Raw genomic sequence first — 15,688 nt, 5'->3', positions numbered from 1 at the left:
TATTCTTAAATAGTAAGAATTTTTGCCACGACTATATTGGCAGGTTCAGGATCCATGAAATCAAAAGAAAACTCAGAGGTAGGGTTCCTCAGTTTTATGCAAAATGGCAGAATCAAACCCATAGTCTTTTCTGATCATGTGAAATTTCTTTTATTATAATATAAAGGGAAGTCTTTGGAAGGATACTTGGGAATAAGGAATCTGTTCTTAAAAGCACAGGGCTTTGAGGAAATGGTAAAAATGGTAACTCATAGTAACTAACTGACATGAGGTCAGTCTAATTATTAATGACTTTTTTTTTTTCATTCTTAAGAGCTAATATAGCTTTCTCTTGTATGCCTTACAAAAGGCTGATTTCCCATCCCCCTTCATCAAATCTTATTCACTCTCAGAGCAATGTTTATAAGCAAAAATGAATTTAGAAATCTGAAGGTCTGACACATGTAGAGGGACTATCTGTATCAGAAAAACTTCTTGTGAAGCTGTATAAACAGAGATACAGAGACAGAGAAAAGCTATCTTTATAGTCTTCTGAAATGACAACTTCATGCCAATCTATGCCATAAAGTATTCCCATCTTCATTGGCTAGTATTCCCAGACAGTATTCCCACCTATTGTCTAGTGTTAAATAGTAGACTTATTTAGCAATTGCCTAAAGCCAAGTACAGTAAACAGCATGCTACATTCTCTTGTATCAATGATAAAGAGTAATACAAATAGTCTGTTGCAATATAACACTATTAAAATCTCTGCTAAGAGAAATGGCAAGCACTGTTTTTATATAATTTAATTGTGTTGACTGTATACAGAGCTTTTCCTGGTTCTCGTGCCCAATAGCATTGTGGTTATACTGCATTTTTTTTCCCTAAGCCTCTTTTAAAGAAAAGACATTAGTTAAAATTAGGAGAAAGCAACACTCATTTTAATACAAAGTATTAAATCAAGTCTGCTAAAATAAGGATTCGGATAGGTCATATCATCACAGAACATCCCTAGCTGATAGGGACTCAGAAGGATGATGGAGAGCAACTCCCAAGGAGGGTATTTTTAACATATTGCTAGCTGCAATGCACAGTTTGGAAATTTTATAGAGTCGTTATTTAACATCAGATTTTCGGTAATAGCTTGTTTTTGATGTTGTTTTCCCGCTCTCCAATTCAGTCTTTGTTTTTTTTTTGGTGTTACGTAGATAGAATTGTATTCTGTCCAAGTGGAATATAAATAATGCTGCCTTTGATAAATATCATTAAATACTAGTGAGCTCAATAATGATGTTACTGACTTCTTTATATATATAGACACACATGTGTGTCTATATATATAAATGTGTGTGTATATCTATAATAGACACATGCGTGTGTGTGTCTATTAAAATCTCAGAGTTGATGACAACAAAGCTCAGTTGATCACAGTCCAGTTCATTTTCTGGTATTGTGTTAATCATACCAGCTGTTCTACAGACAGAACTTCTCGTTATCATATGGTACACCTGCAGAAATGTATACCTCTTATGTCTCATTTATCTTTTCCTTGAAATAAGCTCTACCCAGCATACAAAGCAAATGCAAATTTCAGCATTTCTTGTCTGTATCAAGAATTTAACACAGTGTGTTATTCACCTAGGAAACATTCCTTTTTCTGCCTTAGCAATTAAGACTCCTGCATTTTACTGACTCGAATAAGGAACAATCCATCACAACTGCACAAAACAGAATCATACTACTCATTTCTGCCTATCACTGCAAAAATAGTTCTACTATTTCACCATAGATTTTTTAAGTGTATTAGATACTTAGCCACATATATGGAAAGACAGTACAAGAACTTTCTCCAAACTGCAATGTCTGAATGACTGACTAAAACAAAGGGAGGAAAATAAATTGCCATACCGGTGAACTCCACTGTTGCACATAATGACGTGACAAGCTCCAAGCCTGTTACAGAGTTCAGAAGAAACTGATAGCAATCCAACTCCAGAAGCACTGCAAGCAGTGTATGCACAGGCAGCGGTGCGCTTGGAACGGATAAAGGACCCTATGAGTCGGTAAAGTTCATCCAAGCAATTGAGAGGCCTCATCAGCTGCAAAAGGGAAAGAGAAATTTAAATATTTGCTACTGAGAACATGTGAAATGCTCTCCTGGAGTAGGTCTTCACAACTACGGGTTGGAACAGCAGGGCTGTCTAGGACAGTTAAAAGCCAGATTCTTTAACATGCATACAGATCACACAGTCTTCTGTTATGACTGAGGACAACTTTTTCAAACTTTTAAATTCTTACGGTCACTGACTTTCATTCCCAGTCCTGCCTACAGAGCTGTTTTTCACTTCATTAAACTGAACAGTTCCATCAGTGCCATTTCCATTAATGGTATTTCCAAAGAAGGGAAACCACAAAGAGACAACCTACAACCGTACACATATACAGGAGGGATGCCAAGCCTGGTTAATTGACTCACTGAGACAATCAGCTTATAATTAAGACACATTATCCTTTATTAATGCAAATGGCTGGTTCCTAACCCTGACTAACAACATGGAAAAAGAAAAATGAACAGGAATCGCAAAACATACTACAAAACTCAACATTACTGCATGGAAAATAAATAATCAACCTAGAAAAGGCAGCTTCAAGTAGAAGGCTGCTCTCAGAAGAAGAGCCTTCAAGAGAAATCTGGCATTGAAAAGTAACATCTCATGGTGCTTTGTGTAAAGGAGAGGTTCACAACATAGTTTTGCAAAGACCATAGTTCTAAATTCCCTTTATCTTTATTCCAGAGGCACTTTGAGATTCCAGCAAAACTCTTAACCAAAGGTTAAGTCTTTTGAAAAAGAGATTCATTCCCTAGAGACATCTTTAACTAAGTAAGGAAACATTAGCCTCACTTGCCCATTTATGGAGGTAACTTCACTCAAAAAAAAGCATACAGGTCAAGTAAATCAATTATAACAACCAGCATATTTAAATCTGGGCACAAATAAATTTAACCTGGTTTACCTCCTATTGATTTAACTTGCATCCATTTAAATTGATTTTACTTGGTGCCATTTACAAATGCAGAGCTATGAAGAACATAACAGAAGTCACGCCCACAAGCTAAGACCATGCACTAACTCTTAGCTTGCTCCAACTGCAAAATAAATGCACTATGTTAAATTAACATCCCTTGGTTACCTCTGGATTATGAGATGATTTTAACTTGCCCTTGGTCTTTTTACTAAAATAGACAGGGAACAGGTTTGAGGGTAACAAGCACTCTACATGTAGCTAATTTATCCTGTTGCATCTGTGACTGTTTAGAAAATTAAATTTCCTGACTCACCATGGAAGGAGAGGAACAGGCTCATCCTCCTCCCCTTCCAAGCGGTCCAGCACAGAGCCAAGAAACAGGAGCTATCTGTCCGTTAATGATTGTGCTAGATGATACGGTCATAAAATTTTAGTCTGTCATAAAGCTCAGCTGATGATTACTATATTTCTCAAGCCACAGTAACTCAATCACTTTTGCTTGTAAGTCAGTACAGACAAGACCTTAGGAATTTCTGTATTTTTCCTTATTGGTCTACAGTAGGGGTATTAACTATCCAACAGTAGGAGAGATCATTAAATGAATTTTCATAGCCCCTGGGATCTCTCAGTCACAGAGATTTAAAGACTGATGAAGGTATTTGGAGAAAGCTGAAATTAGGAGGTTCAGAAGGAAGCCTGAGCAGGCTGAAGGACTATTTAATTTTTAACAGCAATTCCAATTTTTGGAACAAAAAAATTCTGCCTGCATCTGCTCCCCCCTCACCCCTTGCATGCTCCTGGTGTGATTACATTGCTTTGACAACGTGGCGAAAAAGAAAAGCTATGGTTCTCTTTCTGAGACATGTTGGTGCCCTTCAGCCTCACCTGCGGATAAAGAACCACATGGCACCACATACCCCTAAAAGCAAGGTGCAACAGAAAGATTGAAAAGATTTCCTCCTTTCCTTATATCCAAAGTCCCTATAGCTTTGAATTCCATTTTTTGAATGGAATAAAGAACACCTCAAGAAAGGATTATAATAGCAGTGTGTAACATACAGAGTTTAATTATGCACTTAACATTTTTATTTACCTTATCTATGTAAGCTGCTTTAGATGTTGAATTTGCAGGCAGGTTTGACTTGTCCAGGTAGAATGCTCTGGGAAAACAAACAAAACAATGCAAAGGCTGTTAATTGTTTTAATTCTGAAACAAAATGTATGCAGGTGACTATTCTTAGACATCATCCAAAAATGTGTTGGTTTTAGTTTGTTTGTTTTGTTTTGTTCTATTTCCATGATAAGAGAGGATCAAGAATTAGTACAAGGGTAAATAGGCACTAACACCCTTTCTTTAAAGTAATGAGGACCATTTTTCTTGTCCTGGAGACAAACATTACCTCTGTCCTTTGACAGTACAGTGCAAAACTTTAATCCCTAGTTAGTACAAAAACTAGTTCTGAAAGTGATTTTCACCAAAACATTCATTTTCATCAATGAAAGGTTTGTGGCAACTGTCTAGATTTCAACAGTGACTTTGGGTAACTTAGCACGTAAACTGCACCTGAAATTCATGCACTGCAATGTTTTGTTTGTTTGTTTGTTTTTGTTTAGTTGGTTTGGTTTGGCTTTTTAATATTAGTTGTATATATCTGCAATAATATCAGAACAGAATCCCAAATATGAAACATAGTACTGATGTTGAGGAATACACATTCAAGCTCACAATAAAAAAAACAAACAAACAAACAAACAAGAACAACAAAAAGCCCTATAAGTGGTAAATATACATCATACAAGCAAAATGGTATTTGCAATGTGTGCACTCAGGCATGCATGTGTAAATTTAAAAAATAATAATAATAAAATAAATAAATAAAACAAACTGCCTTCCTATACAATTTCTGCATACTTCTTTGCAAAGGCATTGGTGCATGAAAGAAGAAGCTAAAGAAAAATGTCATTTACCTACAGAACACAAATGTGACAAACAAGGCATTCTTGCTGTATCAGATTTATGTACTTTGTAGTAAAGCTCTTCAGCCCATATTCCCCCAGTTTCTTCTATAACCTTTCACTTATCAATGAATGGTACCATTAAAAGTTTCCATAAAATAGACAAATGCTACGTGCACTGTTTTAAAAGACAAAGGTGGCTGATATTTTGTGCAGAGGACTTCCATGCTTCCATCCTTCTCTCCTAAAACAGGAAAAGTTCTCTTTTTCAACACCAGGAAGAACTTTAACAAAGCTACAGCATGGAAAGCAAGGAGCTCTTTACCCATCTCCTTTAACTCAGAAACCTTAGAGGCTTTTTATTTTTGCTGTTTGCCTTACAAGCAAATTAATTGCTCACTATTGATGAATTAACATTAAATGTTCGATAGGCAGAGGAAATATCTTACATATCACAGTCACAAGACCTCAAGACTCATTGTGTTGGTTGAAAAACTCCTGAAACTGCTGGGGCCACTGCTAACAGAAACATTGACTGGGATTCCCTGACTAGATGAAGCCTCCAGGGAGAATCATGCAACACCTACCCCTGCAGCAATTCTGGACAAGGTTAAAAACAAAACACAAATACGCACACACAGAACCAAAAACACTGAATATGGAGCCTTTCTAGATTTTCTGGTGGAAGCCTCAAGGTATGATCTGGCTCTAGTGCCTGTGAACAAGGAGTAGACCTGGCTAAAGGTCACAGCCAAGTCTTGACCCAGGCTGGAACTGAACTCCAGCTGCCCCATGGAATGTTAACCAAATTTTAATTGCAATAAAAAATGAAAATGTTTTTATCCACGAGCAAAGTTATTCACATGGTTTCATATCTGCAAAACAGAGGTGCAGACTGCAAATTTGCATAGCCTTTTACTATTCAACAATCTGAAATAACTGTACTGATTAAAAAAATTAAATCCATTCACCTTTAATTCTAGTAGATTTTGCTGCCCATTGTTTTGTACTTTTGAAACCATCTTCCCCCAAACTTAAGGTATGAATTAATCCCCTTTCAAAGCACAGTAAAGAAAACTAATCTAGTTCTGTTATTCCATTAAGCCTGTGCACAATCCAGACTGTACTCTGTGTCAGAGGAAGCTGGAGACTATTGGGAGGAAAAGAGGTTTGCAGAGAAAATTACTCATAAATCACTACGAGTGGCCACAGCACATAAAAGCTACCTCAGCAGCAACAGGCTAACCTTTTTCTTTGTTAACAAAGCTAAAACCAAAGCATCATCCTGCCATCCACTGAACATTATCAGACTAAAAGCCTCTACTGTTTTTTCCTGCTATGCTACAGGAAAATGTGCTTCATTCAGAGTCTGTTCAGCACTCCCATTCTCTTTGTGCTATTATTTCAGCAAATTCAGCTGCATTAAATGAAACCAAAAACCAAATACAGAACAGTACACACATTAATAGAGTACATGGAGAATAATCAACTCAGGGTACAAAATGAAGCAACACGGACACTAGAATAGTATATACAATTATAGAAATTACTATATTAATTCAGTCAGTTATTCATTAACCTAAAGAACAAACAAAAATCAACTATACACAACATTAATTTTATATATCAAAATATCCTGTTACCAATGAAACTATTCCCCCCACACAATCAGATAGCACTCCCAGATGTTTCTCAAGTGCTTTATTTTTATTGCTTTTCATAAAAACTGTCTTCAATATTTTACAGAACATGACAAACTGTGGACAGCATATAAATTTCCAGAGCACTTCACTTAATTACTAAATGCTTGTTAAGGTCCTTAATCATATTTTATGGGAAAAGTTAATGGCAATATTGGCATGGTGCCCAATTTGGACAATATTTTCTAATCCATTTGAAATGATCAAGAATGAAATCATAGTTCTTTGTCTGCAATTGTGATGCTGGTTTTGCTACTAAAAGCCTTACAATTTCTCTAAGTTGTAGTATAAAAACCTTTTTTCTACTACAAAGAAAAAAAAAATTCTACTAAAAAAAAAAGTAAAAAAGGTAAAAACAAGCAAACAAAAAGGTAAAAACAAGCAAACAACAACAACAAAAAAAAAAAGGCATTAGAACAACAGGGGATTATTGCTATGTTCAAATTTTAAAGACACGTCCCAATTTTCCTATGCAAAAATGTCAAATTAAGGGACAGAGATCTCAGAGAAAACTTACTATGGATTGAGGTACTAAACATCTTAGGGTTCAAGAAGAAAAACACTATCAACAAAAGGATTATTCTCTCTCTCTTTTTTTCCCCAGAAATTCTCCTGGAACCAACATACAAAGGAGATACTGAAGTTTTGATGTTTTTCTTAGTCAAGCATTTTACCTAGTTATCCTATCTGTCAATCATCCTTTATTTGAAATGTAAGAATAGCAAAGAATAATTGGGGGCAGAGGGGAGATAATTGGATTAAATAGCATTAAATAAAGGCAAGTTGGGCTGCTTTGCTGCTTTTCCAAAAAAAAAAGAAAAAAAGAAAAAAAAAAAACTATCTTTTATATTGTCTTCATAACTGTGGCATACATATGAAGAAATTCAAAATGCCTTGAAAAAGTAGAATGGAAATATCAGAGAATCACAGAATTGTAGGGGTTGGAAGGGACCTCCAGAGATCATCGGGTCCAACTCCCCAAAATATATTTGAATGCTACTTGATTTTCAGTCCCTTAGTCACAAGTTATTCAAGAAGCATGGTCAACAACATGGCAAAGGATACATCAATACAGAGGTGCAGACTTGGGGAGTGTTGGAATTAGTGTCTGTAATTTTCTTCTGCAGTTCTATACATATGTCTATGATATATTTAGTATCTCTGTATATGCACATAAATACACACATACTTATCTTTTTCTTTAATAAAAAGCTATATTCTGTCATCTCATTGTTAACTATAGATGCATCCAGGTGTACAGCATGCATATATATGTCTTCAAACATTTAGAAGCATATCTATTTTTATATATACATGTGTGTTTGTGTGTATATATATACATGCTTCCAAATTCAACTTTCTGTTGTATCAAGTACCCACTGCAGAAAACAATCTGCTGCCAGAGCAAACAAATGGCAATTGTAAATCTCAAAACGGTAAATCTCAATAAATAATAAATTACCAAGTATATCTACACTCTAAACCCACACAAAGAGGTGGTGATTTTAAGTCATTTACTTGACACCATGCATCTGAAAATATATTTTAAAAATTTTCAGCTTGCAACAGTTGATACCTTGCAATGATGGAGACCATTTAAACTGACAGTTACTTCAACACAGCATGATTCCTCTAAATTTTATTAGTGTTTTTACACTACTTTGCAGTATTTCTGTATCTCTATTCATGCTACAAGTCCAGAAGAAAGAAAACTGTAATATTCTATCACTATTTAGGTGCATAAGACAGGAATGGTTTTCATACAGAGATAATACGTTTAGATAAATCTACCAATTAAAGTCTCAGCATACTGCGTTACTCCACAGAAGTATGCACATATGAATTATCAGACGGCATAACACAAAGGACTTCCCACCTTCTGCATTACATATGCCTGGAAAAATACGTACATCAGCAAAAAGGGCAATTTAATGGGGCTTTGGTCTCATCATAAAATAGGATCATGGGATCTTATAAAGGGGATTCTAACCCTAACATCTTAATGATACAATCATATGTACAGTATTATTAGAGGTTTTGAGAAAGGTTTAATTATTAGAAAAAATCTTTGCAACTGTTTCACAATTTTAAATTCTGAAACAGCATACGTAGCAGTATTCTCACCATTCACAACTACTACTACGCAACCTGAAACACAGAACAGAAAATTTTAACACCGTATGGCTCTGAAATTACCTTGGGTAACTCATATATTTGATGTGTAAGCCCTTCCTGGGTAACCCAGTATGCCAAGCCTCCTGCCATCTACCTACTTCCCAGATCACTTGAAACCATCCTGTTTTACTAAGTGAAAGGGAATTTCTTGGGCCACAAACCACTTACAGCTGCCTTTCTGCCTCTCCCAACTGCCAATTATCCTAACTGCCAATTCCACACTGAACACATTAGTACTTACTAATTGTTTCCACATTTGCCTATCACAGAGTATATTTCCCCTTATTGGCTCACAATATTCCAGACATGGAATATACTGTTAAAATGATAACAGGACACATAGTCATAGGATGGTCAGCATTTCTATTACAGCTGTAGGCTTGGATTCATATCAGTAACCAGAAGTGAAAGAAAAAGCTTCACCTCTGACCACTGCAGATACACTTTCTCTACTTTTGCAGAGGATAAAGAAAACAGAATGAACAAGATGTCCACCTCAGTGAGCAAAGACTCAGTGTATGTGGTCATTGTGTTTTTTTACTGTAATCTGTCAAGATGCATAATTTTCAATTTCAGAACATTACATATAATAAATACTGATCATACTTTGTAAAAAGTCTGAAGATACAATGAATTTACACTCACACAAAGAGTATATATCTGGAAGAGAAAAAAAACACATATCTAAATTCAAGCCAGCTGAGTGTATCTTTTAAAACAGCAAGACAATTTAATTTACTTTGTCCAGCATCTTTCTATTCACTCTGGTCTTGCTTCACTTAGATGCAATGAATCTCAATTTCTGTTCTACCTAAAATGTTTCTCATTATGTTTGTCAGGAGACAAATTTAGCTATTATTTCCTTGTTATGTCCTTCAGAGTGAATGCTTAATTTTCAATCTTTCCTTCATAACGATTTTGCATTTAGAGAGAGCTCAGCCACAAACATCTAGTTCATTTAGAACCACATCTTAAAATTCTAAGAGGCATCAGTTTTCCACTTTTTATAGTCATATAAACTACATGATAAATTAGTGTATATAGCATTGCACTCTAGTTTTACTGTTGCATTTTTAAACACAATGCAATATACCAAATACCTAGTATTAAAATCCAGAAAATAGTATTTCACCTACTTCATAAATATCCCACTGAACTAAAAAGAGAATATTTTAATGCAGTCACTCTCTGAAACATGTAAATCTTCTCAGGTTACTATTTTCTGAATTTGATGGCTATAACTAAAATTGTAAATGAGCAAACCAGATAAACATTGGCAAAAGGAGAGAAAGACTAAAATCAAAGGACAATAGTGGGATGACAACAAAGCTTCCTAACAACATAAGCTTCCTAACTGCATGAGCAATTTGGTTTGGAGAAGCTCTCCACTGGAAACAGGGGGTGAAGAAATCTGCCAGTTTTGTGATGGGTTTTAATGCATTACCTACAGGGTTTGATATATGATCTTGTCTTTGTGATAATGCAGGCATGGTCTTGAGAATCTGTAAGCTCGTTCCAGAAACAAACCCTTTCTCTCACTGTAATTAACTGTCTCTAATTGGGTATGTCCTTTTTGTCATTTTTACCAAAGTAACTATTAGAGAATTTTAGTTCAGCCTGAAGCCATGAGCACCATCACGTCTATTTTCTGCCTTGACTAAATTATACAGCATACAGAAAACATCATCTTGCCAAGAACCCTGCAGCTTGAGAAGCTGCTGAGTGCATATACTCAGCATATATGCACATATAAATAAAAAGAAGTTATGTTCCACAGACATATTTTGTTCCATGTCCACAGAAATTCTAGGGGCAGAAATAGTTTCTTTGTCTTTAGAAAATAATTAAATATATATATATTAAAATCTTATGGATTATAACAAGATATCCCTGAATAAAGGATTAAATTAAATTTGCCGTCATTCGGTGGAAGGCAATTTATGCCATAAAATAGGTACAGGAGGCTTTAGAAAAAGAAATTGTTTGAAGTTACATTGTAAATGAAACACTTTAAAATGACAAATATTACGCTCAATGTAATCAGATGTTCAATGTAATGAGGGTAGTTAGCTAAATCATTTGTCATTAGATTCACTGATTATAATTGCTTCCTTAGCGTAAGACTTTCATTTACCTCCTAAAATTATATCAAAGAGAGCAGTAACATAGGATAAAGAAGAAAAAAAGGTCTTTTCCCTTTACTGCTTGCTTTAACTTTTTCTTCTGTTACGGCTGTACAGCAGGCCACAAAAGTAACTGCCAATAATGCTGGACACAGCTGACTTCAAAGAATAGTTCCAAATCACACAAAATGGTAGGCAGGAAGGAAAGAATGCTTTTTTTCACGCCTTTTTTGTCTATTGATGCACAGGCAAGTTAATTACTACACAGTGGTAATTATCACCCACACCAGTGGTGAGGATGGATAGCAATCCTCAGCTGCCTTTCCTGCAGCACGGTCTTATCTTTGGAGTGAAGAACTGGGTCATCATATAGTCAGTGATGTCACGAGAAAGTGCCATGCTGGGCATAAAAGAAAGGATAAAATAAAAGAAGGCAGAACGTCACCTTCATATATTCCCTTGATCATTCCTCTCTCAATCTTCCCAATTCAAGCCACCACATTATTGGGAACCAAATCTTAAAAGTGGTTAGATATCTAAATGTAAGTATAGGCGCTAAAGATTAATAGACATTTTAATGTGTCTAACAGCCAATGATTGCACTAATTTCTCATCAGCTAAAAATTAGCTGCATAGACAGTTCAGAACCCAAATGAGTATAGTGACAAGGCACATAAATTCCACTATGGTTTGCTCTTGGTATCAACATCATGCAGTGGAGCATACTGCAGCCATCTAACGTACTTGGTATAGCCACAGCCCTGCACCCCCCTGAACGATTTGTGCCCGCAGCATCCCTTCCATCTTTTATACACATCACTCGTGTGCACAGACCTGGCCCAGAAAAAGCTCTTAAGAACAGATGTTCCTGGACTTCTCTGATTAAGAAGCTGACCAAGAGTACCTGTGGAAAGGTACATTTTAATGGAAAGTTGAAGGAGGGACATACATTTTTCTCAGAAAATCATTTACAATGAAAGAAAAAATAAATCTGATCTGCCTGATAAAAAATGTTAAATATTTATGAAAAAGGAAAGACTGGAAGAGCAAGCTTCCTTACTATTGGAAGGCCCATCCTAGGCCATCAAGCTCAAACCTCTGACACCTCAAACAAACATTTTCTCAGTTCTCATTCCTATACTCATCAATGTCCATTCTAAAACCATCTTACTTACTCTAGTAAGGTAATCTAAAACCTGATTCTTACAAGGGTAAAAACAGTTCTCCTATCCAACTAAGGGTTATATCTTAAAGTCACTACTCAGTCCAAAGATTGGCTGAGTTATGGCCATTCAGCTGACCTCTATGTCAGGTTTGTCCCAGCTTCTAACAGGTCTGCATTGTAACCAAACCTTTGGTCCCAGTAATGACTATATGATTTATTTCTATGCAATGTAGTAATAAATACCATAATGAATCATACCATGCAGGAAAGAGACCTTTACCAAAAATAAAAATCATATTCATAGGACATAATGTATTTTAATTAAATAATTCTTAAAAGAGTAATATTTCAAAAATGATAAATTAAGCTTTCCCTCATGCTTTTACAGTCATGTATGATTCAAGATGTGCATTGGAAGATTTAACCCAACCAAGCAGTCCAAGTAATTATATTGCACTCATGAATTATCGTTATTCCTATCAGCATTTGTTGTAGTTATGAATTCAAATACCATTGTTCATTGTTCCCTGCTGAAGAGAAATGGTCTCTCATATCTGTAAAAGCAAAATGACTTATTCAAGATGGAAAAAAAAAAAAAAAAAAAAAAAAGCTATCTGAATGACAGGTAGTAGCAAAGGAGAAAGATGAAGGACAGCAAGAGAAGGTGGGAGAATGCAGAACACAGCCAGTTAACGTCAGCCTCTGTACAGGTCAGATGCACAGGTTCTTTCCAGTCCTCTTCTAAATTAGAAGACAACTGTAGAGCTATCAAACACACAGTAATAAAGATCTTTAAAAATCTTTGCTGACTTAATTACTTTCACTTGGTTGTACTGCATGTTTCCCCATTAGCAAACGGTTTAATAAGGTTAAATTTACAATGTTGGCACTTACCAGCATCAGCATAACTTGCAAATACAATTTGAGTATAGCCTTTTTTTCCTTATGAGTGTCAGAGAAGCAGAAAAGGTGAAATATAAAAATAAATGCAATCTAGCTGACCGTGAAAAAGAAATCCAGCACCATTAAGAATAATCATGGGCCAGATGCTGAAAATTTCCCTGCAGTTTCAGAAATTTCATAAACTGTTTTGTTTCTAATATAACATCATATTCAGAAAAAGGACTTCCTACATATTGCAGGGGCCTCAGGAACTGTAGAAAAAATCAACTCTTAGCTGTCCTTAGAATGAAAATTCCCCTATATAATTGATTAGATTCAAGTAGCTAGGGTTAAGTAAGTTAAAGAAGATGGAAGAATGTTCTCTTCATTCTGTATGTATCAAATTCCAAAACTGGTTTTCAACTTTCATGCATTTTCATAAAAATGATAACCTTACAATTAATATTTTGTAGTTCAGGTAGTACTTTCAAAAGCCCCAAAGCAAGAACCACGAAGAGAAGTTCTTATGACTGCTCAAGTGGGTGTCAAGGAGGACAACTTTGCACCTGGATTTATTATTTCACTTCTGATACTGTGGAAAAGCTGGTCGCAGTTCCTTAGTAAATAATGATTTTTACAAGAATAGCTAAGATTCAGGGGTTTTTTACTTAAAGGATAAAGGCTATCCTTTTTCCACTACTACTTCCATCTACTACTGTATCTCTTAATTCATTCAAATAAATAATTTGTAAATGAATTCTAATGTGTTCATTAGTATAAATTCCACCCCCCCACACACCAAAAAAAAAAAAGCATTGCACTCCTCAAAAATGTTTTATGTACTCATTCTTAACAAGTCTTGACTTACAATTTAAGAATTATCTAAGCAAGGGTACCTCACATTTATTAATTTTGTTGTCCCACTTGAAGCCATCACAAGTCAGGCTAACGTTTCATTGCCAGTGGGACCATACACAACTAAAATGGTCTCCTCTGGTTCACATTATGAGAATACTATTATTCAAACGTGTCTGTGGTAAGAGAAGCTGAACTTGCATTAAGAATTCTCATCAATGGATGATTCTGCTGCAGTGTCATGACCAACCAGTGGCTTCATTCCCACTCCCTCCTCTTCTCCCACTGACTACTTTTTCCTCTGTTGTTGCTCCCCATTTGCTTTCTGCTGCTGTATCAATGAAGATTGTAAAATGGTCATCAGGTGATCATTTCAGAAGCAGCAGTCTATTCCTTTTCTACAGAGAAAGAATGGTTTATGGATTGTGTGTGTCTTGAATGACTTGTTTTATTACTGATTAGGTGGTTCTACATAGAGGATTTCTTCCACATGAAGAGTTTAATCCAGTGTTATTACATATGCGTATGTTTCCAGGGAGTATTCAATTTCACTTTTATGTTTTTCTTTGGAGCAATTATCCAAATGTTAATAGCTTTTGCTGCTGTAGTTACTTTATTAGATTCTCCTGTCCAAACACCTACACAGGCTAGCAAATGGCAGAACAAGAACAAAGCATCTGCTTTTCTGTTTTTCCTCTTTTCTTCACATTATGTCAGTGAATTCCTGAAGCTGCTTGTGCCTCATTTAAGCAACTGGTAGAGCTCACCAGAACACAAATGCAAAGATCAATTACTGAATGCTCTCATCAGACATTAGAAGGCTGGAACAAATCCGTATTTTTCCTATTCTTTAGTCTGGACAGAGCAACCATTGGTAATTTTTGTTGAACGCTAACTTTTTCATAGTATCTTTTAGCAAAACTAGTCCTTGGAGGTTAGCAACTGGTCATACCTGTGAGTCAAAATACCAGTGCTATATCTCATTAGATCCACAGAATGAATGAAGGTCCTAACCAGAACACGTGATGGTAAATAGGATCAAGGAACACTGAAACAATGTCAGGAAGAATTTTAGGATTTTTATGGGGGCCAAATCAGACCTATTCATTTACTTAAAAAATGGCAAAAAGTTTCGCCTTGCACATCTGAGAGAAAACTCGTTCCAATGCTAGTTCATCTACGCCAAACACTGCCATGACCAGCTTTCAAAAACCTATTTGTCATATTTTCATATAAGATTTGTGAAAAAAATACTTAGGAGGAACTTTTTTTTTTCCTAAACATTAAGTGCTAACCAAAAAAAAAAAAAAAAAAAAAAAAACAACTTGGAAAACAGAATAAACAAATAAATACATAAATAAATACTACATTTGCCATTGGATAGAATTCCAGTGGCACAGATGAAACAAAGAAAGTAAATATACAGTACTCACTGAATACAACTGGCTTTAAAATTGTTTTTGCTAAAATATTGTTTGGATTAAAGCAGAATTTAGGAAATCCACTGCTCTGATAAAATATTAGAGAAATATATTTGCAAGATCCATGAAGAAAATATCCCAAAGACAGGAGTAGATCAACAGGTAAAGCAATTGGAAAAATAATATTGAGACTTTCACTTGTATGCTTGTCTCCACCTAGATACACTTAGGATACTTAAATATCCTCCTTCCTACTCTTTCATTTTCTTTGCTGTCCTTCATCTCTTTTTAGCTCCAATTCTCTGTCGTTTTTAACATGTCTAGCCAAATGGTACTATTTCCATCCAATTCAGGGATTTAAAAAGTGAAAAGATGTGATGTTACTCTTTTTTTGTTCTATTT

At 35.4% G+C, this 15,688-nt stretch overlaps 1 protein-coding gene across 1 annotated transcript in view; it reads right to left on the bottom strand.

Annotated features, from left to right (window-relative positions):
* PREX2 (phosphatidylinositol-3,4,5-trisphosphate dependent Rac exchange factor 2) overlaps positions 1-15,688 on the bottom strand; it is a 183,181-nt gene that overhangs the window by 25,889 nt on the left and 141,604 nt on the right. Inside the window, exons 37-38 of the mRNA XM_084512072.1 lie at positions 4,103-4,169; positions 1,891-2,081 (exon numbers count right to left, since the gene is read on the bottom strand). Coding sequence (XP_084368198.1) covers positions 1,891-2,081; positions 4,103-4,169 — 258 coding nt within the window. The remainder of the gene's footprint in view (positions 1-1,890; positions 2,082-4,102; positions 4,170-15,688) is intronic.

Source organism: Aythya ferina, assembly GCF_964211825.1.
Source record: "Aythya ferina genome assembly, chromosome: 2".
Lineage (NCBI taxonomy): Eukaryota > Metazoa > Chordata > Aves > Anseriformes > Anatidae > Aythya > Aythya ferina.
The sequence above is the reverse complement of the archived record's forward strand: the minus strand, read 5'-3'. Positions and strand labels throughout refer to the sequence as shown.